Below are 23686 nucleotides of genomic sequence, written 5' to 3'. Positions count from 1 at the left end.
GCTGTGCTGCTGCCGCCAGTCGAGCCGAGGAGAGGTAGCACGACGAAAAGAGAACAACATAGAGCTTGTGGTTGGTGGTGGTGCTGCTCTGTATGCGTGCGTGCGTGGTGGCAAGGAGTTTGAGAGAACGTGAACTCAGTGCTGACTCCGCTTCGAAACGGGATTCGCGCGGAGTTAGATTAACAGTGAAGACCTTTTGAGTGTAAGAGCCGTTTTTTTGTTGAATTGAGGTGAACGATCGCCGACAAGTCCGTGACTCATCTGGGATTGCCTTCTCTTCTACGTCTGCCGTGACCGGGAGAGACAATGTGTCCTCTAGCAGGCTTGATTTTTGGATAAGACAAATCTTCGAAAAGGTAATGACTTCGAGAAAATGTCGAGACCTTCAGGCCAATCTGAAGTAGAAAGCAACGAAATTCATAACAGTACTTCGGTCGCCGCTGCTGCCGTTTCGCTAACGATGCTAGCGACTGCTGTAGCCGCTGCGGCCGCTGTCGACGAAAAACCATGGAAACGACGGTTCCAAGCAATTCAAGTTCGCCCTTCAGGGGGTTCAGTCAACTTTCTGAGCGGAGATACCACTAAACTTGTTGGCCCGCGGCCAGTTCTGAAATTTGTCGAGCTCGACACCTCGTGGAATCCTCAAGAAATCTGCTTCTCCTTGTTATTGTGATGACAGCTTAGCGCTGAGCGCTGACGCTGGCGTCGCGAGAGAAAAGCTCCCATATTCCCCTCCGATAAGTCTCGGATCATACTCGATCGTGTATGACATACGATTTCACTTGGCTTCGGGGTCAGAACTTAAGCGGAACTCACTCTCGCGACACAATCCGCTAAGGTAGACGTGACAGAGCGGAAGGCGGGATTTTCTCGATACTCGGAATCGGCGATGAGACTCCGATCCGAATCCTTTCAATTCATGGGTCATCATCACTCGAAACTACGAACGACTCATTCCGCCTTGAGGCTCCGGAACCGTGCGATTCTCTCGACTTTATCACCCACGTCAGAAAAATATCTGAGTTGCGTAGATAGTCTCTCTCGAAGTTTGAATTTTTACACGAACAGCAACGATTGAGGAGCTAGCGGGGAATGGAGCCCCACGTCATAATCGGCTCCCCGAGCGGGGTTTTTGTTTCCTTCTCCGTGGAAGTGAATAGCGGAGTCGTTGATTACATGCGTGCATGAATTCTCTCTCCTGAGGAGGGAGGTGCGAAGTTGTGGTCGTGCTGACGTGCGGCTGCCAGGTCGTTCCGAAATGTGGGTTCGGACTCCCTGGCAGCGAGCGTCGACCCCGACTAAATTAGCCGCAGTACTCGAAACCAACCGACCAACTCGGTCGGAGCTCAGCACCCAGCCTCCCTGCCCAGCTGCCATCCGCTGAAGGACGAACGCATCCTTTTGTTGCATAAATGGGCTCTCTCACTGTTATCCTGACTCGCGCACAATGGCTTTACTGCTCCGTATCTCTCTCGCTCGGCGGGGGACTCCATGCGTTTCTCTCATGGTATGAATGAGGAAGTCGGGCTTGTGCCTCGGATTCCGGTCCGTAGAACGCCCCCCCCCCCTCCCGGCGTCGCGTCCCTTGCTGAGAGCTGCCGACGGGACTGAAGTGACAGCATCGGTGTGGTTCCCGGGAGTCGCGGTTTCCGATCGATCGAGAAGTTACTCAGTAGCCAGTGAGGTTTTCGATGAATGGATGTCTTTCGACTGCATTCTACACATTCGAGCCGAGAATTCGCTTTAGAAAATATATTCTTGGAGCCGGCTCCTCTGTTCATTGCGGTCGACGAACCTTGTCCTTAGGGGTGGAATCGGACCGCGTAATATGTTCCGCAACGGACTCTCTTTCAGAGAGAGCCAGTCGATAGTTGCATCGGATTAGCAATCACTCTTGACGACCGCTGTGAGCGAGAGCCTCTCCGGATCAGTTGTCAATGGTGTCGTTATTATCATCATCGACATAATCATATCTTATTCGTCGACTCATTGTTCTAGCGAGCAGCATGACATAACAGTCACTCGATCGATTCGCTCCGCTTCGTTATCGAGAGTTCGACGCTCATGTGGAGCGGCGACGTGGAGCGCGCCCGGAGCACACGAAGGGGCAGCGCGAAACTGAGCGTTCGCTCCGCGGCCTCTGTTACTTTTCCGACGAGGACTTTGCGGAAGTCGGAATCTGAAGGCGTTTCTAGAAAAACATACTTCCTCTGGTCTTCGTCTGATCGGAAACAGACACTTTCCTGGCATTGTCTCCTCTGCTCTGTCCTCGAGAACTACATGACTCGCCGAGAATCATCTTGCTCATGCCCTCATACCTTAAGAAGTCTCCTGGATGCGGGATGGGTCCCCGACGGGGATACCCAATCGGCAATCGCTTGGGGAATTCTTAATGATTACTCTCCCCGTGACGGGTCGCATATGCGAGTCCTTCCTCTGCAACCAAAATACTTCCCAGAGTGGAGACTTGTGGGCTGTTGATTCATTGTCGCTCCACCAGCGAGTGCTTCCAGAAGTCCAGAAAATGTTCGCTTCTGCGACTTCCAGAAGCGAAGCACCGATGCTGATCGCTTCTAACGACGAAAAAAGGCAACCAGACTGCCAGGCATACATTCACTCCTTCATCCGACGATCGCCGGCGCCGACGGTAGGGGTGAAATCTTCCCGTAACGGCCATTGGTAGGTCGCGGTAGAGCTCCTCTGCTGGGCGTAACGCTCGGCTAGTTACAGTACTTGCCGTGTGTTCCAATCTTCTGCTTCTCCTCCCTCTTCAGAATCAGCCTTCTTAGTGATTCCCGGAGATACGCTTATGCGGCATGCGAATGTTTTCCTTCCGACACTTTTCTTCTGGGTCACCTCATCGAGAGGAGTTTTCTCTTTGACGCATCACGGCTTTTGCCCTAATCCTCCGGCTCGGTCGATCAAGCGAGCGTATTCCATGGGATAGACGAAACTTCCGCGAAGGTGTCCTTCTTCATTGCGGAACCTCAATTCTAGTCGGCTCGGCCTGTTCTGCTTCTCAGTCCGATCTTTTCCAATGCCCTCTGCCATAGAGCTCCCCATTGACCCGTTTCTGCTCGCTCCCGACGACTAGTCCGTCCATTCCACGGCTTGCTTTTTCCATCGTTCGAATTTTTCCACGGCGAGGTTTCGCTTTCCATCTAGTCCACGGCATATCTTTTTTTTGATGCATCTACGTTTCCCGTTTCGCTGCCGTGTTTCCTCCGCTCAGTCAGTGCTGGTGGTGAACGTTGAACGTCGAATTTTCTGAGACGTGCATTTTGATATTCTGTGGTTGGGGCGCAACTGGCTTCAACGGGCCTGCCGCGCCGCCGGCTTGACTGGATAACGGGCGTTCAGAGCGCATGTCGTCGCTGAATACGAATATTCAGATTCAGAATATCTTGCTCAGCAGTGCCGCTTTGCCAAGCTGCATTGGAATCCCAATATTCGCCGATTTCGGCTCGAATCGTTGAATTTGCCATGGCATTCGCTTCATTGTTTCGAGCTCGCGACCGGAGCTTGAAGGATGACACCTTCTCATGCACAAGACAGCGTTTAGCACTTGTCTCCGATCTTTTGTTTTCCATCCTGAATGGTGCCGCATAATGACACCCGGAACAGCCATAAACACTTGATGATGATCGTCAAGAAGACCGTGGTGCTGTCAGTGGCTGCGATGGGAGGCTCCAGATCTATCTGAATATTCTTGAAAACTAGATCGGGTGTTGAGCGAGCGAGATTCCGTTAGTTAGGTGGGGTCTCCCAATACTTCGCATAAAATTTGTTGATGCATTCTCGAAGAAAATTCCTCATGACCTCATTCATAAGTTTTCGGGTGATTTTGGAATCCCTCCACCCTATTCTCCAGTATCGGGAGTTTCTCCTCCCGATCCAATTTCGCGAAGGGGATGAGCGAGGAAGACCGTAGACCCACAGGGCACCCGGAAATCTCTCGAAGGATGAGCCTTTAGCGCAATCTCATGAGGTCGAACGGGACCTTTCGAGGCAGAGTAGAGCCAGAGCCTCTGCGGTGTGGAGGGGGCGGCGGAATCCCCTGGGAGAGTTCCAGTTTTACCTTGACATCAAACGCAGTCGCTGCTAAGCACGCGCTCAGGGTAGCAGAGTCGGCCAGGAGCGGAGCCTGAAGCGCTTGATCGCGTCTAGCTGTATCGTTAGCGCACTCTGTTAGAGGTGACTGACATCGTAGTCGCGGTGATCTCTCGAGCAGGGGCAAGGCGCGACCGGATGCTACTGGGTGACCCATATTGTGGTCATCGCACCCGTCTGTCATTACTTGGGATGAATTCTGCGGTGTAGAGGACTGATATCGAATCACCGCCGGTGGAATCGGGGAGCTTTCCTGCGAAAAGGAACGGAAGATGGAGGAAGTTGTGCGCAAATCGGAGCATATCGAGGGGAAAATTAATGTAACTTTCGATAAGGCACTATTGTCAGAACCGGGGCTGCCGAAGTGAGACGGAGGAGGGGAAATGGGGAACTGCAAACAGAATCCGTCTTGGCTCAAATCGAAAGCATTCGTTCGCCTCGAACCCCTCAGGCAATGACAGCTCTATTGATCCCACTCCAAATTAGCTCACCGTCGTGTGTGGTAGTCGATGCGAGCTCGCCCTGTTGCTGCTTCTGTAGCGCAGGTCGAGCACGCGCGGGCGACGCAGCTGAATTTTCGCAAGGCGGATCGGTTTTCGATTCTTGAGGACAAGCTCCCGGGACATCCTTTCGAATGAACTGACTTGAGCTCGGAGACTCGAGGAGAAAAGCGGGGAAAATAGCCCGGGAGCTCCCCGGGGACAAAAACCTAGTTTTTTCCCTGTTGAACGAGATATCCGGTGAATGGAATGACAGTATTGCATTCAGGGACTTGCGCGACATTTCCTTGATTGATTTACAGGTTGCCTGTTTGATATGGAAGCGGGCCAAACTTATGGAGCCGTAGCGGTACGAGAAACGTGACGGTAGTAGGTTGACTGCTCGATCGGAAGTGTGCTAACGTTTTGTGAGCGATCCCATTCCGTCTCTTGAGTTCGACGGCGAGATCTGCTATTCCTCAGCGATTCGCAGGACGAGCGACTTCACTGCCTGATTTGGTCAGCTGAAGTCACACTCCACTATGATCAAGTTACCCGGGGTCGCCGTACGTAGAACTAGCTTGGTTTCTCAGATCTTTTCGGGTAGCATGTGACGCTGAATATGACATTGGAAGCAAGCTCTAGACTTCCCGACACCAACGGACTTATGGAGCTCGACTCCCGCTCTCACGAATCGTCTGCATCGATGGGTTGGGCTGGCTGAGAATCACAGCAGGCTGGTCGCGTTTGACCTGCTCCAGGATTCCCGAGGGACAGACCCGAGGGCTCGGACTAAATCTGTAGCACACCACTCTCGGCTCACCCCTCTCGTCGCGATACGATAGTACTGGTCGAGGTAGGTCGATAGTACTGGTCGAACGAGCGACCTGAGAATTATTCAGACAATCCAGGGATCGATTCTCCGAATACCGATGACGATGAGGTCATTCCCTTCGGCAATCGCTTCCCTTCGGTGTTCGTGCGTCTGGAAAGGGGAAACTTACTGAGACGCCTCATCGGCAGTCTAGTTTCCGGAAATTCTCATCGCATCACTCTCCGAATGGGAGAGAATTAGGACTCCCGAAAAGTTCTCAGAAGCGAGACCGCGTTTTTCGCCGAGTGACCAAGGACCGGGCGATCAGCTTCGTACTTGGCCCGCTAAAGCGCCGTAAGTTGTCGAGAAGTCATTCAGAACAAAATATCATTCCGTGTCCGGGAAAGCCCGTGACAATCTTGTGGAGCCACTACGGGACATTTGCATTAGCCTCAACGGACACGCCGAGACTTCCTTCGCTTGCCGAACAACCTTCGGCTGCCCGGAGAGGCACATTCCTGACATTTCCTCTTGCGGCTTGTGCTGCGGAGCACACGCAATAACTATTCAGCGTCACCGCCAATGTCGGAGGGACTCTTTTTTGATTGATCTGGGAGCACACAGGGTAAGAGCTCGCGCTATAAACACGACAAACGTCAGTTTTTTGACCGGAAGTATTGCCGATCGAAACTGAAAAAGCTGTCGCTGGCCAGGAACAGCGAAGAGAAACTACGGAGCCAGAGAAAAAAATCCAAAACCATGGTCGAGAAAGATCGATACGTCCGAAGCCGGAACGACTTTCGTTAAAATCGTTCTTTGAAATACTCGGATGAATGTCAGCTTGGGTCGGACGACCCGGCGATCGGTTTGCCGAGAAAACATGAGTAATTCCACCCATACGTTCCATGGATAATATTTTCGACGGAATGGAACCAACGACTGGCGTCGTCCTTCGCACTGACGCATACTTTATTATCGCAAATATCGTTTGAGAGCTACAGCGTAGTTCAATTCTGAGAGATCAGAACACGAAACCAACGATACGTCGAATTGAATCGTATCCCTGTTTCAATGAGCAGTCAGTCCGCGATAAGCTTCTTCTACGAACGCTTAGGCTTCCGTCCGTCAGTGGTCGGAGCGGGGGTCTAGGTACGTTTTTTTTCGCTCTCGTGGGACTTTCGAACTAATTGGTTGTGAAATTCATCGAGTTCCCTCGCTGCCGAAAACGCGAATCGTTTCATAGTCAGTTTGGGTGAATCAATTGACAGGGGTAATTCTTTCACGCTTCCAGGTAAATGTTCGCTCAAGACCAAACGAAACGAAAACCACGAGTCTCGCTTTGGGAGAGACGAAGACCGAACAGAGGCAGGTGTCGAGCTTTGCATTCGTGTCTTCGAAACTGGATTGAAATGTCTATGACCCAGGAATACTGTGTGTCCTGTCGTCATCATGGCTCTCGTTGACATCGAACCGACTGGATTCGTTGTTCGAAGGCGCCGTATGTGGACGTTACGTTTCCGTGAGACGTCACCATATGAGTCACTCAGTCGCCCTTTCAGTGGTCTCTCGCATGCATTGTGGGCGTAGAATGTGTCCGAATGCTCCTTCGTTGGTGGTTTCCTCTCGGGTGGAGCATGAGACCTTGCAGCCCACGGCTCTTTCACGAGAAACATCACCAGTGCTGGAGAATGGAGGAGAATTCGAGCTTACGCGGCCTATTCGTTGATGCTTCCAGCTAGAGAATTCCCTACGAATTAGCTTATTGTATTGTTTGGTCAGACCATCCAAACTAGCGATCCAGGATTATCGATTCGCTCTAGAGACGCATCTTTCGGGAACTAAGTGATTAATTCATCCGAGCCTCCGCCCTCCATCGAGCGGAGACTTGAGCCTGCCTATTCCTAGGCGCAGGTGTTCGACGGTCGAGTCGTTAGCTCCGTCGAGTACAGACCCTCCAAGGAAGCGTGCGAACTGATGACGGAAATCCCGGCAGTCGATTCCTGGCTAATCTTGTTCCGATGTGTCAGAGAGGCTCCCGTCGTCGGTACGCAACTCTTAGAGCATCACAGATGCGCAACGTTCCGATCAAGGGCACCGGCGGACCAGAATCGCTAACTGACGCGACGCCTTCATTTTTCATGGTTTCTTTTCCCGAGCTGACCTCAGGGTGGTCGACACGATGCTCTCATCTGCCGCCTAATGTTGATGGGATGGCTCTCCCGAGGGAGAGAGCTGGCGACTTTCGAGACACTCGCTCGAGCTCAAGGCCGACACTCGCTCGGGTCATCGTCTCTCGACGACAGCGAAAGTTCTTAAGTCGAATAGCTGCAGCATCGAAGGCACCCTCGGCCGCTCTGGGCGCCCGTGAGTTGTCGTAAAACTCCTGCTTTGTCGCATTAAAACAACGTCGACAACAACAATAACAGTAACGGTGCCAATAACACCTTATTATCGTCGGGTCAGTGATTCCGCGGCGAGTCCCGCAAGCCTGGGACTGCTCCCGTGAAGGACTGACGAATGAAGTTAAAAGCGCAATCCACTTTCTCTCAAAGAAAAATGGAGAGTTTATCGGCTAAGTGCTTCGTGAGACTTCATGCATTCCGAGAGTTAGCGAGAGCAGGAATCGTGCACCGAGACCGCGGTTGTACGCAGGCCTCGTGAGGTCCTCTGAATTCTACCCGGCACGGAACCGAGATTCGGTTGGTGGGCTGCGACGTTTGTCGATGACGACGATTCATTTTACGAGCGTCGACAGAATGGATCAACGGTCGACTTCATCATTCTTGCGTCAGTGATAATACGGTCACTCCGCCAAACGATGTCCCGCACACCGCGAATTACGCGAGCCGGCGCAGTCAATGTGTCCAACCGTGAGACGAACCCTGGTTCGTCAGTCGGCTGCACTGGCGAACGTCTTCGCGACCGTGTGCTTCGACGTCACGCCCGTTATGGCGGTGCGAATTCACTTCCGGTGGCAATATGAGGAGCTCTCACCGTATTGTCTTAGATGATGGGAAGACAGCGCCGTGGAATTCCAAGAAATCCGAAGACGAGTGCTGTATCGGTTCAGCGTTATCAGCACTACTGGAGTCCGTGCGGGAAGACAAGAAAGTTGACGACAAGGATAAATTGTAACTATACTACTGACGATCCAGAGAAGGAGCGGAATGGCTTCTCTGGCGGAGCGATTTTACGTTGCACGTATTACTCCTGTGGAAAAGATGGCAACTTCGAAACAGCTGTGAGATCCTGGATTTCCCCGAGGTCACAGATAGGGTCCAAGTCTCAGCGTAGCGAATTCTCTTGAAGAAATATCGTGGGCTTCGCATGGTATTTCTCCGGCGAGCGAAAATATAAAATACTCCGGATCTGCTCCCCCTTCTCGACCGCTATGTCGCGAAAGGCGATCGTTGCGACCAAATTTCCATCCGTGTCGTCGTCAGGTACGGACTGGCGGCAACTTTTCGGCGAATCATGGGAATCTGGAAGTGTAAAAATACGAAAAATCGAGGAAGAATCTTTCAATGGTGGAGCCCGATTGTCAGATTTATTGCTGGACGAGCAACTCCCAAGAAGATGATCGATTTTGTCATCTGTAATCCGCACTTCTTCCGTTTGAAGTATAACGGCATTACTGACTCAGCTCTTAATTCCGCAAAAACTCGAAGATATCGACCGAGGAAGCAACAAAGGAAGTGAAATCCGTTCACCCGAAAACTCGAATGGAAAGCTCATCGCGAAATTTTCGTTGTGTGCCAAACAACTACATCATCTTCTTCACGTCTCCTTCACCGACCACGATGACGTCTGAGTGGTCTTCGGCGGCGGCTCGGTCGGAATAATCCGTCTGTCGGTGAGCCGCCTAAGGAGCGACTCAGTCTGTCAGTGAGTTTTTCGGTTCGCGTTTCGTCTGCGGCAGAACGAACGCTCGCTTGCTTCTACAGTTTAACCAGGAAGTCGTTACGGGTGGCCGTGCGTTGAGCGAATCAACACGAATCCCTGGTAGACTGAATTCGATTTGTGCGCCGGCTGCCGAACGGGATTCTGATTTGAACAATAACGGGAATTCGGCGGAAGGAAAAAGAGAGGGGAAAACGTCAGCGACGACGGCGTAGTATCGGAAATTGGGCATCAATGAAAAATTGAGTCATTGATGTCCCAGCACAACCGATGTCGTCGTACCTCTCCATTCGCCGTGTGTGCTGTAGGAAATCTTTAGGGCCTTCCCTTCACGAGTCATCTCCTCCTAGCCATCTCGCCTTCTTTATCCGCACCCCCGACTTCGAAAAATTCTCGATCTTCCTCCCGACTTGCTCGGCCGGTCGGGCTTTGGAGGTGAGGTTTTGTGACTCGGGGGAATTCGCTGACTCTAGGCGAGAGCATGCGACACGGGTTAGCCGCTACATACGGGGGGCGTGCTATTCACCCGTTCGCTATGGAACGACTTTCGGAGCTGACGAATTCTTCAGAGAGGGTGTGCTGCCGGTGCCCACGCCGGGGTCCCTCTGCGGAAAATGAGCTTTCAGGCGATTCGCGGGTGCCTTACCGCTGCCAGCGGTCTGCTGGCTCGGCGGGGGGAGTGACCCAGGAGACTCGTAGACTCGCATTATGAAATTATCTCCCAATCAAATCGAGGATAATGATGCCAATATTTATACGTAGAATGACAGACGGTTGAACCGTCCTTCTAGAGCGAGCAACGGTTTCGCGAACGCGCCTACCGTGTAGGGCGTAGGCGGACGGCTGCTGTGTGGCTGTCGGTGGATCCGCTCGCTTGCCACTCAGCCAAGAGTCGTGATAAGTCCGCGTGACGGCTCCGTGTCGGTGAGCATTAGTTTTTCCCTTCGAACGACCACCAGTTCGCTGATGAACGGAGCAAGCAAGCGGATGAACGATAAGAGCTGGGGAAAAACATCTCGAGTAAACCAACAAAAGACACCCGGATAATTCACAACCTGTGCATGAAGCGACGTTTTTCCTCTTAAGCGGAGACAGTAGAATAACGTCGCACGTCGTGATAATGGCGCACGTCGAGGAAACTGATTCGCTGCTTCGCTGATATTATAGAGCGTCCAGCGACAGCTCTCGAAAGGGGCACCGAGGGATGTCGCTCTCTTGAGTGAAGAGGCGCTCCATCGTCGCGGCATCCGGAGCAAGAGTTGTAGCATCATCGTCGGAGAAAACATTTGTCTCAATGACCTCAGAGCCAATTCCCCATCTCGATCATTGAATCCGAGCCTCTCGAGTCCAGTTAGTCGCGGAGAAATACGTGAAGCGAAGAATGCGTAGCAATCTCGACCACCATCGGTACCTCTAGCGCCCGAAAGACCACCGTCGAAAAACCCACGTCCATAGATTATTATCGAATCATCGCCTCGCAGTATGTCTCTTCAAAACTAATCATCTACCGAGATGCTTCGGCGAGTATTCTGTTGACGCTGGAGCTGGTGTGAAAATTTCGCATGCCGATATCGAGTCCGAGCGCAGGATCCAATCCCCGAGCAAATCGGACTCCTGATGGAAGCAGTGGAGATCCTCAGACCGATGTCAATCGCTTTTGTTTTCTCGTTTATTTTGGCAACTCCTCGTCCATATCAGCTTTCGAGCGGTGCTCCAGGCACCGATAAGTGAATCGATCGCTCAAGACGTCGAGGCCGACGTCGCGTCGTGACTCTGCTTTCGGTCGAGACGCGGAACCAAAGAAGGATTTTCTCGATTGAAAGCGAAAGCGGGAGCATGCTGAGTATTCATTGGGAATGCTTTGTATTTGCAATGCTTGAGATTTCACAATTTTGTGTCCCTTGTTTGATCGGCTCGAAATAGTGGGACCAGAACACGTTCGAACCAGCTTGGCTCAGATTCTTCATGGTTATTCATCATGGTGGCAGGATGTCAGAAGCTTGAAAATTTATTCAAATTGTTCGCTGCTACCGGCGACTGAGCTACCCGTCGCAGGAGCTTCTTCGCGGCTTCCGTCGCACAGAATCAACAATGACGAGAAAACAAACCTGACTCTCTCAGCAAAGGAACAAAACGGATTCCTGCATCCTTATTAGTCCCTGGTCGGTCGCGGCGGGGCCAAGCGACGACGCTTCCGAAACAACAAACTCGTCAACAGACATGTTCGGCCCTCAGAGTTGAAAGGCAATTTGGGTTCCGCAGGCGCATCGTCAGGGGCTCCTGTTGCGATCCCTCGGGAGCTGTAATTTCGTAGCTTCGCAGACAAAACGTGCCGCTGTGCTGCTGTGTATCGCAGACGTTCCCTGTCAGTCCTTCGCAGCTATACAACGCTCAAGCACCTGCCCCTCCCCTCGGAACTCGCACCTCTTTTAATCTACGACACATGCTACGAACATGCAGAGGTTGCAGCGCCATACACGGACTGGCGCACGCGCTCGTCAGACGTTTATTATTCCTCCCTAGAATTCATGCCACGAGTTCCCTGCATGTATCTCGAAACACTCCGGCCGACACACTGGGCCTTGGAACCGGCAACCGGAAAAGACTCACAATTGAGCGACACGGTGGTTCTCGAAGAGGGACGATCTCTCGATGAACCTCTACCGACTCGAGCTGATAGTGTGCGGCTCTAGACACTTTCTGAATGCGATATTCGAATTCGAAGACATCAAAGGTGGCGGAGACAGCTCGGGCGTATAAGATGAAATCATTCCGGCAGATAAGACAGACCTGATAATCAAATGACCCATTTCTTAAGAATGCTTTTGTCGGCGCAGCAGAACTACAGAAACCGGGTCAATATCCGACCGTTGTACCCTCTCGCCCAGTTTCTAATTGCTCACAGCTAATGTTTCATAATCGCATCGAGGACGTGCCCAACGAGCGCGTGGGTGGAAAACAATGAATGGAGCCCGGGGAGAACGTCAAGACAATCGGTCACTCGAGAAGACAAGAAGCTCCTTAGGATCTCGATGTAATTTCATTACTGCGCGATCCAACGCTGTCCGTTGCGTAAGGCAGCCCAACTTATTGGGTTACGTGGACCCAGGCGGACTTTTGTGCTTCTTTCACTTTCTTTGACTACTCTCGGTTCCCTGGCTGCTCGCTCCCAGGGAGTCGGGCTCTATGTCGGACGGCAGAGACGACTCACGACGTTTCCTCCTGAAACTCCTGTCAAACTGAGGGGGCAATGAATCAACTTTCGCAATGCCGCCATTGCTGTTTGCGACCGTTCCACACGACCACAGCCCAAGACCACTCTGTCAGGGTCGAAGGATGGAGGAAGAACGAAAAGTTTCGGAATTCACGAGGTCATTTCCAAGCCTAGATGGTATCAGGCGGTTTCCTAGCCAACATCGGAGCGGCGGTGACTTCCGAAGCGGTTTATGCCCATACAATCTGCGCTCCAAAGTCCCATTATTGAGTTCGAAGGAACCGCCATTTGGGGACGTCCAAGCTGGCTCGACAATCAGAGATTTCGTTCGCTGACCTTCGAGCTCAAGAATCCACATGCTCGCTCAGAGGAATAAGCGGGCAGGTAATCCGCTTTAGCCGTAGGAGATCGAGGGAACGAGTCTCCTTTGTCGACAGAGACGAACAGTGAGCCTTTCACACCCCAGAAGGGAATACTCAGCTCCGGGGAAAAACACGATGGGAATCATCTCACATTGGAATGCTGTATGAAACATGGCGAAATTCATGAGCTCAAATTATTCGACTATGTACCAACCATATTTTTTGAGTGGAGACAAGTCAGCGTCGACCCCCTACGCCAACAGAACCTACAGCTCCGATCAAAGCACACTCCTTCCAAACTCAGGAGACGTTGGGCGGAATCTCATTGTTGGCTGATTGCGATCGATGGTGATTCAATCATCGACTCATTCCTTCTGCTTGTCAGCATACGCGTATTGCAACAGACCTCTCCTCAAACCTTGACCAATTGGGACGTGTTTTGCTCCGCGATTCATGCGACCGTTGCTTGTTTCGCCCGATCTTGATTGCTTGATTGATGTGCTTCATGCTTGTTACGGAGTACGGAGGGACAGGCTTTGTGGTCTTTTTTGCGGCCATAACGACAGTCGCTCAGACAAATTCTTCTCGGGGTGTGGCATCTGTCCGATCAGGTTTCCGCACAATTATTCGATCGCAGAATTTGAATTGTGATGCGTTGTTGTTCCCGTCGGAGACGAGAACAGAGAGCGACGCATGGAAGGGCTCCACATTCCACACTGTGGGCCTTTTCCCCTCCCGACTGATCTGCAGAGACCCCTCGGGCGTTCGAGTGTGAATTCGGTACATTTCGCCCTCGTAATCGGCGTCGAGCTGAGCTTCAGATTCCAGCAAGCTTGACGAACTTCTGCGCCTCACACGCATTTCTCCCAAAGCTGCGGGAGCTCGAGACCAGCGAATAATTCGTGAGGAGGGAAGCGTTCCGCGCTCCGAAAGTGGTAGGAGTCTCGTAATCCCTTCCACAGCGCCCCATCTTCTCGGCGTTATGACATCTGGAAGCTGGAACTACGCCGTCGAATCCGTCGTCGTTAACGATGTTCCTCCCCCGTGCAGGGAACCACGAAACCTTCCCGAATCGCGCTGTAGGAATTCCGACCCTTCAACGACCTTGATACCCGTTGGAGGAATAGACTCCTGGTACGTGGGCAAGCCACCTGCTTTTTAGCGGAATTCCTGACCAAGTAAAAGTGGCGGTCTTTCCGATGTCGCCGCTGTCGTAGGAAGTCCGAGGCGGAATCAAAGTTCTCGAACCAGATTCAGTCGACGTGGACCAGCTGTCGTTCAATATCGAAGGAAAGAATAAAAATCTGCTCTGCGTGGATAGCTGACATCGCTCTTGGTCGCTATCGCATCTGCTACTGGCGCCGCCACAGCCGCCCGAGACTCATTCGCGTAACCCACTCGACGAAGTTATCCGAAGTCGTCGAAGGACCGAGTATCGAAACGGCGGCCCAAGACCGCCACCGCCTTGTTTTGGTCTGCGGGTTCCGAACGAGCGCGATCGATGGCTGGACGTTGTTCCCGGAGGGACGCCAGCTGACTCATTTAACAAGGACGTTGATCTTTTCTCTCGTTGACTATTGATGGCGACGGCGGCGGTACCGGCAAACGGCGGTGAAGTTCGCAACGATCCGTTTGTTCGCCTGTTCGCCCGCCCGACAGTGAATACAATGAATGCATTCGAAGCGGGGCTATGTGGAGTAATTCCAGTAATGAGCCTGAGTCGTGCCGCCAGCACCTGGTTGTGTCTTGTCGTTGACGTCGACGCCGTCCAGTGGCCGTTAGAATGTGTCCGCGCTAAGGCCGCGACCTACAACGCTACGCTGCCCACCTTCGCTATCAGAAAGCTACAGCGGCCCTCGCATCTGGCTGACTAAGAGAGTACTCTACGCGAGAATTGCTCGCGTGTACGTTCTTTTTTCCTGGGCCTTTCCGTCCTCGGTCCTCTACTGTCGGTCTAGTTGAGTCGAGCCGGGACCTCGGCCCTGAGGGAGTCCGGGGAAGCATTCGATCGAGTTTCTAGGCTCAAGACTTGAGATTCGGATACAATTATTATTCGAGATCGAGTGTCTCGCTTATTGATCCCTCGCATCAATTCCAAAAGGTCAAAATTCGGCTGCTTGTCGTTATGTTTCACGAAATTGATTCCGAAGCAATCTCGGAAGCTCGAGACCGATCGACTGTCGCCCCCTTACCTTTCGTGGATTCTGTCACTGGCAGACGGGAAGCCGTTCGCTTCACCTAACGACGCTTGTCGGCTGCTCTTGCTGGTTGTCGCGCCGAGCGCCGGGATCTCACGAGGCAAAATATTCGGAAAGAGGTCGCCGCTCCTTCTCGGAGCAAGCCCGCACACGTCACGAACTCGGGAAGTCTCCCTCACTCGTCCTCCTGTTCCCCGGCTCTCTCCGGCCCTGTATTTTCTATGCGGAGCAAAGATTGAAGGAGAAGCGTCAAAAGGCTTTTGAGACGACAAACTTCTCTGGAGCGCTTGCTCGGAGGAGGTATTGTGTCGAAGTCGCTCAGAACGAAGGAAAAATTATTGTGCTTTGGTGAAGGCAGTCTTTTCGCCGCCTGCGCAGCTATTCCCCCCGTCTCGCCCTTCAGCGGACACTCCGGTTGTTAATCCAGGGGAGGTGGGGAATGGAGGGGAGTCGACTCCTGCTGAGATGGGGCATCGCTACCCGTACAGAGAATCGCGATTTCCGAGCAGTCGCTGCGTCACCGTTAAGGGAATTCCCTCATCTCTGGAGTCCCTCCGCTTATCAGCAGGCGGCAGGTGGCAAAACGGCTGTTTCGTCTGTGCTCTAGGACTCTAGGAGGCTCCGGTCCTGTGTTGGCGCGCTTCCAAGGATGGAATCATTATCCGGTATCGAGTATTCTTCTCGACGCGCTCCCTCTCGAGCTCAGAGACAAGTTTTCAGACCTCGAGTTTGTCCACGGTGGAGTACATAATCGCGCTCGCCAGAGCCCTCCTTCAATCGGGTGTAGCCGGTTTTCTGGGCGGATACCGATAGGAGGGAAAAGGGGTAGCTCTGCCACGCCTCTCGGCAACGTCACCCCCAAAATGGTTCGTCCAGGATCCTCTGAAAACATTGGCGGTTCGTTTTTTCCTCCCGGTATTTTCAACTTACTGATTCTCCCTGGATCATTGAGGTGCGGACTCGAAGAGAATTAGGTTCTTCTCCGGGTTCATCCTATTTGGAGACGCGTGGGCGATTCCGAGCGATGATTCTACGGGGAGTTCTCTCTCCTGGGAGGAGCACAGGCAAGGATCCTAATGAGGGAACGAATCGCATGGAAGACCGAACTACCTTCCGTATCTTTTGACATGTTTCTCGCGATCTGGTAGATCGACCAGCGGACCTTGAATGTTCGCTCCTCCTTTCTTTACGCTCATCCCGATGCTCACCGCAGAGTGTACCGCCGAGCGGTGAACGAACTCCGGCGGAGCCTCCCTCGGGGGAGAAGATGGACGAGAGAGCCTTGTTCGTTCGTTTCCTTGTTTTCTTCAGATGTTACTCTCGCTTCGCAGACATTTCCTCAATCCGCCTCCAGTGGCTTTCTCTGAGCACAAATGTCTCTTGGACAAACATCGCCACAAAGAGAAGAGGGACAGGAACATCAAAAACGAGAACTCCGAGCGAAGATGGCAACCAACCACATCGTCGTTTGTGTTCGGCTGTCTGTGTTGTCGTCGTGTCTTCCTCGGGTTCCACTTGTGGGAGAGTCCCACTAACGACACCAAACAAACGTCGTCTTGATCTGTTCCACTCCGGCTTTGGAATTATCGGTTGGGATTCGGAAATCGTTTCCCGAAGGAAGAGGAATTCAACCACAATAACCATGGATGAACATCTCAACGATGAAATGAGATGGTTCTGAAAACAAAGTCACGTGACACCACATGCAGATAGTCACGGATGGAATCGCCAGACTGACCTATTATGATCCATTCTCGAACGGTCTGGTCGAAAGACTGTGCCGCGTGGTCCTATCAGCGGATCTCGGCGCAAAGGAGGTTTTCTCATGTCGATGCCAGACTCGTTTTCTCTTGCCTGGGCCGAGAAGAAAAACAAAGATGCAAGGCCTCTCCGGGGCTGACAGAGCCGAAGCTCGGGAATAAGCTTTGAGGGACTTGTGGAACCTCTAGCTTCCAAAAACGGGAGTCCGCTCCCTTTTGAGCGTTAGGGAAGAGTTCTGGCACTTTAATGGACCCCTGCGTAAAACCGCTCCACTCAGCCGGTCACTTAGCTGCGGAGAAAAAAGCTGTTTTCCCTCACGGCGGTTCGGTCATTCCAGTCGGACCCACATTTTTTCTGCAGCGCCCCAGAACTGCGAGAATCATTTTGATTCATTCCCAGATCACTAAGAATGTTTCAGATTCCCCGGGATGCTCTGGGTTGAAAAATGATACCAGCTCTGTCGAAAAGCATCGGGCCGCCAAGGTGGAAGGCCACTTCGGGATGCGGAATGCGATATTCCGTTCCTCTTCGCGGGTATGGAGTAGGAGCGTTTCCTTCTGACGACCGAACAAATATGACTTGTACCATGCGGTCGCTGCGCGGAAGATTTACGGCGCAGACGGAACTCGTTTGACGTAGTCTGCGGCCGCGGCACCGGATGATCCCACCACTCCCATGGCCGCTCGCGGAAGAAAACTAATCGTCTTTCATTCAACGACGTTTTCTCGAGGGTTCCCGACAACGTTCCAATATTATCCGGAGAATTTCCCTGGGAATCTCGTCATACAGAATCCCTCGGACACCTGCGGAGCTGCTGGACGGAGACTCGGAATCTCTTATAGAGCAGACCGAATCTGCAGAGGAGCGATTGAGCATGGCAGGTCTATTCTGTCGACTTTTCCACGTGCTCTTTCCTGACAGAATTTCGGTCGCAACCGCAATGAGAGCTTTTGGTCGACGCCAAGCGCAGGGATGAATACGCACCGCTGACAGAATATTCTCCTCGTCGTATGAACGGGGTGGAATTCCAAATGCGACTGACTGACGAAACGAGTAAAATACCTTTGGGAGTGTCGTGCGACGATTGCTGTCACCGCTCTGTCAAAGCCGGCGTGAGACTTGCGCTCAGCCGCCCCAAATAGAAGACTTGAGCTGAAGTTCCCCAATTGGCTCTTCGAAGACAAACGACTAAGGCGGTGCAGAACAAGGTCTGAGCCGTTCCCCCTGTTCAGCAAAGTCGAAGGAATACGGGGGAAGCTGGATCCTCCTGCGAGAATCAGAATCGGGAGAAGCAATACAGTCACCGATCGAAATCTGACCTCGTGGTTGCGTCAAAGGAATCTCACAATTATTATTCTCGGGCTCATCGCAGCGACATGAACTTGCTTATCCTCCCCAAATAATCTCGACCGATCGTCCTTTGGTCGGTTTCAAAACATTGAATGGTCTCACCGTGTGTTGGTCCTACAGCACAGAGATCCATTCAGCCATTCGACATCAAACCGCGCGCTCGAAGATGAGCTCTCCTGTGTAGAGTTAGCCGAATTCTCCTCATTCTTTCTGAAATTTCGCCCGACTCTTAGATCGGAAGGGGAAGAGTCTCTTTCTTCTGTAGATCATTGGAGGCGTCTTTTCGTCGGGCTCAAAACGCAATCTCTAACATCCTCTTTTTTCTCCATGTTGCAGCTCAGATTCCTACGCCGAAAAGACGTAGGATGACTCTCAGCAGCGTGAGCTGTGGAGGTTTGGCAGCTGCTTCACCGACGACAGCGGCTCCGTTCGGCCCCCCACCCTCGAAGTCGACATCAACGTCGAATGGCTTTTGGAGCCCGCGCTACCAGAGATCGGGCTCACAGCCGCAGGGCACAACGACCGAGGACGAGCAGCTCGGGACGTCGATGAGTTCGTCCACTCCATCGCCCAACAACCTCAATTCACTTCCGCCATCGACGTCATCTTACGCCATAACGCATTCGGCGAGCCGACAGAGCCTCCAGAACGTCTGGATGGAGAAGAAAGCGAAGAAGCTCAAGTTCTACAGAAACGGGGACAGATTCAAGGGGGTAAGTGAGCGGCCGACGGGTGACTTCTCCGTCTCAAGGAATAGTAAATGATTTCCTCGAATCGGTCGGGCAATCGCTAGGTTTCCGTTTCCGCGGCCTCTCATGCCTATTCTCTTCCGTCCACGAGCTTCTACTCAGGATGGAGTCCGATTGGGAAACATGCGCGAGTGTTTGCACTCGCAACGAACCCGCCGACGCCGCGCCGGCTCGACGTCTGATTCTCTGCGACCGGGCATTCAATTCAAGAGAGTGCGGCCGAATCCATTATTCGGCGAAAGTAGGAGCGATCCAGGAATAGAACATTGGGAGCCTTATAGATATGAGGTTTCATGAGGCGCTAACATGCAAAGGTGATTTGGGCGATTCTTTCGCGGCCCGTATTCTCGTTGATTCTTTTGTCCGGTCGAATAGCCTACTGAAAGGGCGGAAATGCGGCAATACGTGAAACCATATTGCGAGGGGGAGCAGCTAAGGTATAGGCTGTAGGAATGGATTGCGATAGACGATTCTCATTAGTATTCCGCTTCTATTGTTAACTAAGGGGAGGAATCCGATTTCCAGGCGGTACTCTACGCATTCTCGACGGAAAAAACGCGTTGTATCGACTCTCTGTTCTCGGACCTTACGCGACTGCTCACAGACTCAGTATCCCTTCCCTTGGGTGTCAGATACGTGTTCCGGGTCTCGGACGGGAAGACAATCAAGGGTCTCGATGACTTTGAAGAAGGTATGTTCCTCTTCAAATTTTTCTCTCTGATTTTGGTACTGACGATGCACTCCGGCCATAGGACGTCTCAAGTCCTATTGACGTCGGAATGCCGTGTCCAAGATGCTCCAACTGAAGGCACGGCTGCGCCCGGACTGGGCCGGTCTCACATCGACAGGAGAGAAGCAGGAAGTGGACAAGGAAGCCTTTTGCCTACTGTATCGAATCGCGGCCTCGAATCGATCACGAGTGTCCAGGCGAAGGGATAAAATAGCCGATCTGTGTCACGGCTCGGAGTTTGCGATGGATCGATACAAACAGCAAAAACCCGCGCTCGAGCGGGAATCCGGAACGATGAATCGAAGAGAGCGATGAGAAGCTAAGACAGAATGCTTCTCTCGATTTCCCGCCTCTGATTGCTGAAACCTGCCTTGGGTTCAGATTGGAGCTGCGCGGGTCATTCCGCCCACCGTGACTTCCTCGGTAGTAAAATCGAATCTGCTCATCCCCGATCTCTATCGAATCACAGGTGAAGCGTACGTCGTTTCCTCAACCGACACGCTGATTTCCATGGACTACGCGTCGCTATCGACGCCAAGGCACTTCCAGCTTGCTGGCGTTGTCGGAGAAGCGAGGAACACTCCGAGTTTGGACCGAGCGAGAGTTACTCCTCTGCAGCCTTCGAGCGCGTGCCGAGATCGAAGTATGATTCGACCTCGTTTGGTTCGCGTTCTGAGAGCTGGGAACAAACCCCGGAAATTCGTGCGGCTCTTGCTCAATAAACGAACCGCCCACACCATCGAACAGGTGAGTCTGTGAATCGCCCGCCGACCTCGAAATTCGATTTCTACGAGGTATCGTCGTCAAGATTGAAAGATCTCGGTGCATTTCCCGCGGTTATCCACACATGCGTCCTGTTTCCCTTTACCGTCATTTCCTTTACTCTCGATTCCTCGGTCTAAAATACTTCGACCGTTGCTACAGGTGCTTGACGACCTCAGTCGAATGGTTCAACTGGATTCTGGGGCCGTGCGAAAAGTATACTCGCTGAATGGTACGCCGGTTCTTTCACTCGGGGACTTCTTCACCGCTCCTGACAATGTGTTTCTGGCCTACGGGAAAGAAACTCCCAGCTCCGAGGACTTCATGCTGGATCCTGATGGTCAGTGCGACGGAATTCAGGAGAGAAGGCCTCGGAGGAAATGAAAGATATTCAGAAATATCAACTTGAGCTTAGCCGGACAAGAATAATAATTTGATGACAATTTTTCAGAGTCGCGAAAACTAGAATGCTCACAGATGCGCCGAGAAACACGTTTTTACTCTCGGCCGAAGAAGGACGATCGGGACTCGAGGGAGCATCGCAGGAATGCATCAGCAGATCAGCGCAATCGTACGCGCGACCAGGTTCGTTCGACCCCAAGAGAGCAAGTGATAGTCGAATCGAAACGCTCTTTGGTTTTCTCGCGCGATCCCAACGCATCGACCTAAGGGTCGGGATCGCGAATGAAGTCCGTCCGAGGAGAGAAACAAACGCATGCCGCTCCATTGATGGAACTCACTGCATTGCTATCTTGGGCGGCGACTGAACTCAAAGCGAGAACGTTTCCGCGTATACATTGAGCGGAAGATTTTTTTCATCCGCTTTGTTGCTACAGTCGGCATAAAATGCTTGCCAGGAGTCGACTCGCCTCATTAGCCCGGGCTCGCTATCTCTTGTTGTCGGGCGGAGTACTCTGCCTGAAAGGCGGGAGCCCCGGCGCAAAGGATTATATTTCCCAGATTGCTCTTGGCTTTCGCTGCGAAGCTTCCCCGATCGCAAAACCCTCTCTCCCGCAGACTCATACCTCGGAGTCTCCCTTCGTCAGACAATTCATTACTATGTGGGGATGATTTGAATTCCTCGAAGCCTATTGGCACGATTAGCTCTTTCGCTTCGGGATCTCGAAACGTCCGTAACGTATCGATATTCGAGGGAGGTTTTTGATCCGACCGGAACACGCGCCTAATAATTACTGTGCTCGTAAAAAGAAAACTTTTTCGCCTTCGAGGCCCGAGTCTGAATCCTGTGCTCTCACTCGGCGGGAAGTTGCAAGTTACGACGCTCAGTTCGTCGGTATTCCCCGAATCATAGTTTTCGTGCTCGTCTCGCTCCCATCGTGAAAGTCTTGACGTGGATGCGACTCTCAAACGAGATGTGAAACTGGCTAACAAGTCAGATGACGAGACCTTAATCCACGAAACTCTTCCCAGGCCGAGCCCATACATCCGGCTCTCGTCACTCGAGAATTCGATATTCACAACAAAATCGGCGATGGAAACTTCGCAACGGTGTACGAGTGTCGACACAAGGCCACGGACAAGTGGTACGCTCTCAAAGTCATCGACCAGACCAAGTGCAAAGGCAAAGAAATGCTCGTCAAGAGCGAAGTGGAAGTCTTACAGCGTGTCAAACACGCAAACATCGTCGAGCTCATCAAACAGATTCCGTCACCGGTGAGTATCCGCCTACTCTCACAGAGATCCGAGTTGTATCGCCTGGAGGGAGATCGAATTTCGCTTCCCTCAGGGTTCTTCTGACTATTGTCGTACGTCATGCCGTTCTCGATGTCTTTCCAGGAAACTGAAGAATTGTACCTCGTCATGGAGCTCGTGTCGGGCGGCGATTTGTTCGACGCTATCAGCCAAGCGAACCAGTTCACAGAAGAACAGGCAGTGGATCTTATGCAGGACCTAGGACAAGCTTTAGATTATCTTCACAGCAGGAATATTGTCCACCGGGACATCAAGCCCGAAAACCTTCTCGTCGTACCTGAGACCCAGCTCTACCGCATGCGGCTGAAACTCGCCGATTTCGGTCTAGCGGTGGAAGTTGTCAACAACGAATTACTGTATACCGTGTGCGGAACGCCGACATACGTCGCTCCGGAGATCCTCGCCGAGACCGGGTAAGGATTCTAGCTGATTCATCATATAAGCATACCATGTTCTAAAGGGCCACATCCGCTGCGCTAACCTTTGGTCGACGTGCGAGAGCGGTCCGCTCTGATTTGTTGCTGGAGGACCATTTTTGAATCGAGCTTTCCCTGTCCGCAGCTATGGACTAAAAGTGGACATTTGGGCTTGTGGAGTGATCATGTACATTCTCCTATGCGGGTTCCCTCCGTTCTCATCCGACAACAACTCCCAAGAGGAACTCTTCGATAAAATCCTCGCCGGGCAGTTCGAGTTCCTCCCGCCGTATTTCGATCATATCTCGCTTGCGGCAAGGGACCTCATCGAGAGGATGCTTCAGGTCGAGGCGGATGCGAGATTCTCAGCTCAGCAGATGCTGGATCATCCCTGGATGAAGACGGTAGGGGAGATTCGAAACGAGGGCGATCCGAGGAGAGAGGAATAGAGTTATCTTGATCGAGTTGGAAGATTGACTAATACTGAGCTTTGATTTCTAGCGGTGTGCTTCTCCCGACTCAGCGATGTCCATGAGTACGGAGAGTATGCACTTCGAAAGGAAGCCAGCGTCCTCGCAGTCGAACACAGACTCAGCGACCTCTTCTTTGTAATGAATGCCGACCAACAACATACACTATTTCCAGTGTTAACCTCCCCACTCTTATGCCTCGTCGATCGACGATCGGCAACATTCTTGGGGTTTCCGTATTCATGGCGTCATCCACATCTGAAGTTCTGACGCGCAAGTAGTCGTCGATTACCGCCGGACAGAATTTTCTTAAACCAGGGAAGCCTCTCCAGGCTCTGCATGTAGACCCTCGATGAACTGAATGGATGGGAGAATCGATCAAGGAATTTCCGAGCACTTTGCATCGTGGGAAATCCACGCCGCATATGCACAGTCAGACCTCCCGGAAACCGTCTACGAGTGAGACCCCGCAGGGATCAGCGGTCGGGGCTCTCCCGAACTCGGCTCTAGTTTTCGGTTCACGTAATTTTCTCCGAGATGGAAATCATTTCCGATAGAACTTGTCCCGGAAAAGAAGCGACACGTAACGCCATGTGTAATATATCCTTCGATGATCACGAAAGAGGTGATCATATTCATCGCCGCAATGAGAGAAATC

At 52.2% G+C, this 23686-nt stretch overlaps 1 protein-coding gene across 1 annotated transcript; it reads left to right on the top strand.

Moving 5' to 3' along the window:
- The first annotated feature begins 27 nt into the window (after positions 1-27).
- On the top strand, positions 28-23686 carry LOC100902070 (serine/threonine-protein kinase DCLK2). Its single transcript, XM_003744394.3, has 10 exons — positions 28-356; positions 18525-18901; positions 19463-19628; positions 20137-20414; positions 20592-20769; positions 20881-21014; positions 21861-22103; positions 22227-22555; positions 22704-22962; positions 23060-23686. Exons 2-10 carry the CDS (start codon positions 18554-18556, stop codon positions 23168-23170), a joined length of 2046 nt encoding a protein of 681 aa, XP_003744442.2. The 5' UTR covers positions 28-356; positions 18525-18553; the 3' UTR covers positions 23171-23686.

This window comes from Galendromus occidentalis, unplaced genomic scaffold, assembly GCF_000255335.2.
Source record: "Galendromus occidentalis unplaced genomic scaffold, Mocc_1.1 scf7180000077465, whole genome shotgun sequence".
Lineage (NCBI taxonomy): Eukaryota > Metazoa > Arthropoda > Arachnida > Mesostigmata > Phytoseiidae > Galendromus > Galendromus occidentalis.
The sequence above is the reverse complement of the archived record's forward strand: the minus strand, read 5'-3'. Positions and strand labels throughout refer to the sequence as shown.

Bases quoted from the DNA above. Each gene is read 5' to 3' on its own strand.
- LOC100902070 (XM_003744394.3), top strand. From the start codon at position 18,554: ATGACTCTCAGCAGCGTGAGCTGTGGAGGTTTGGCAGCTGCTTCACCG. The intron at 19,629-20,136 runs GTATGTTCCTCT...ATCGAATCACAG, and splicing joins TCTCGATGACTTTGAAGAAG to GTGAAGCGTACGTCGTTTCC. The intron at 20,770-20,880 runs GTCAGTGCGACG...ACAATTTTTCAG, and splicing joins CTTCATGCTGGATCCTGATG to AGTCGCGAAAACTAGAATGC.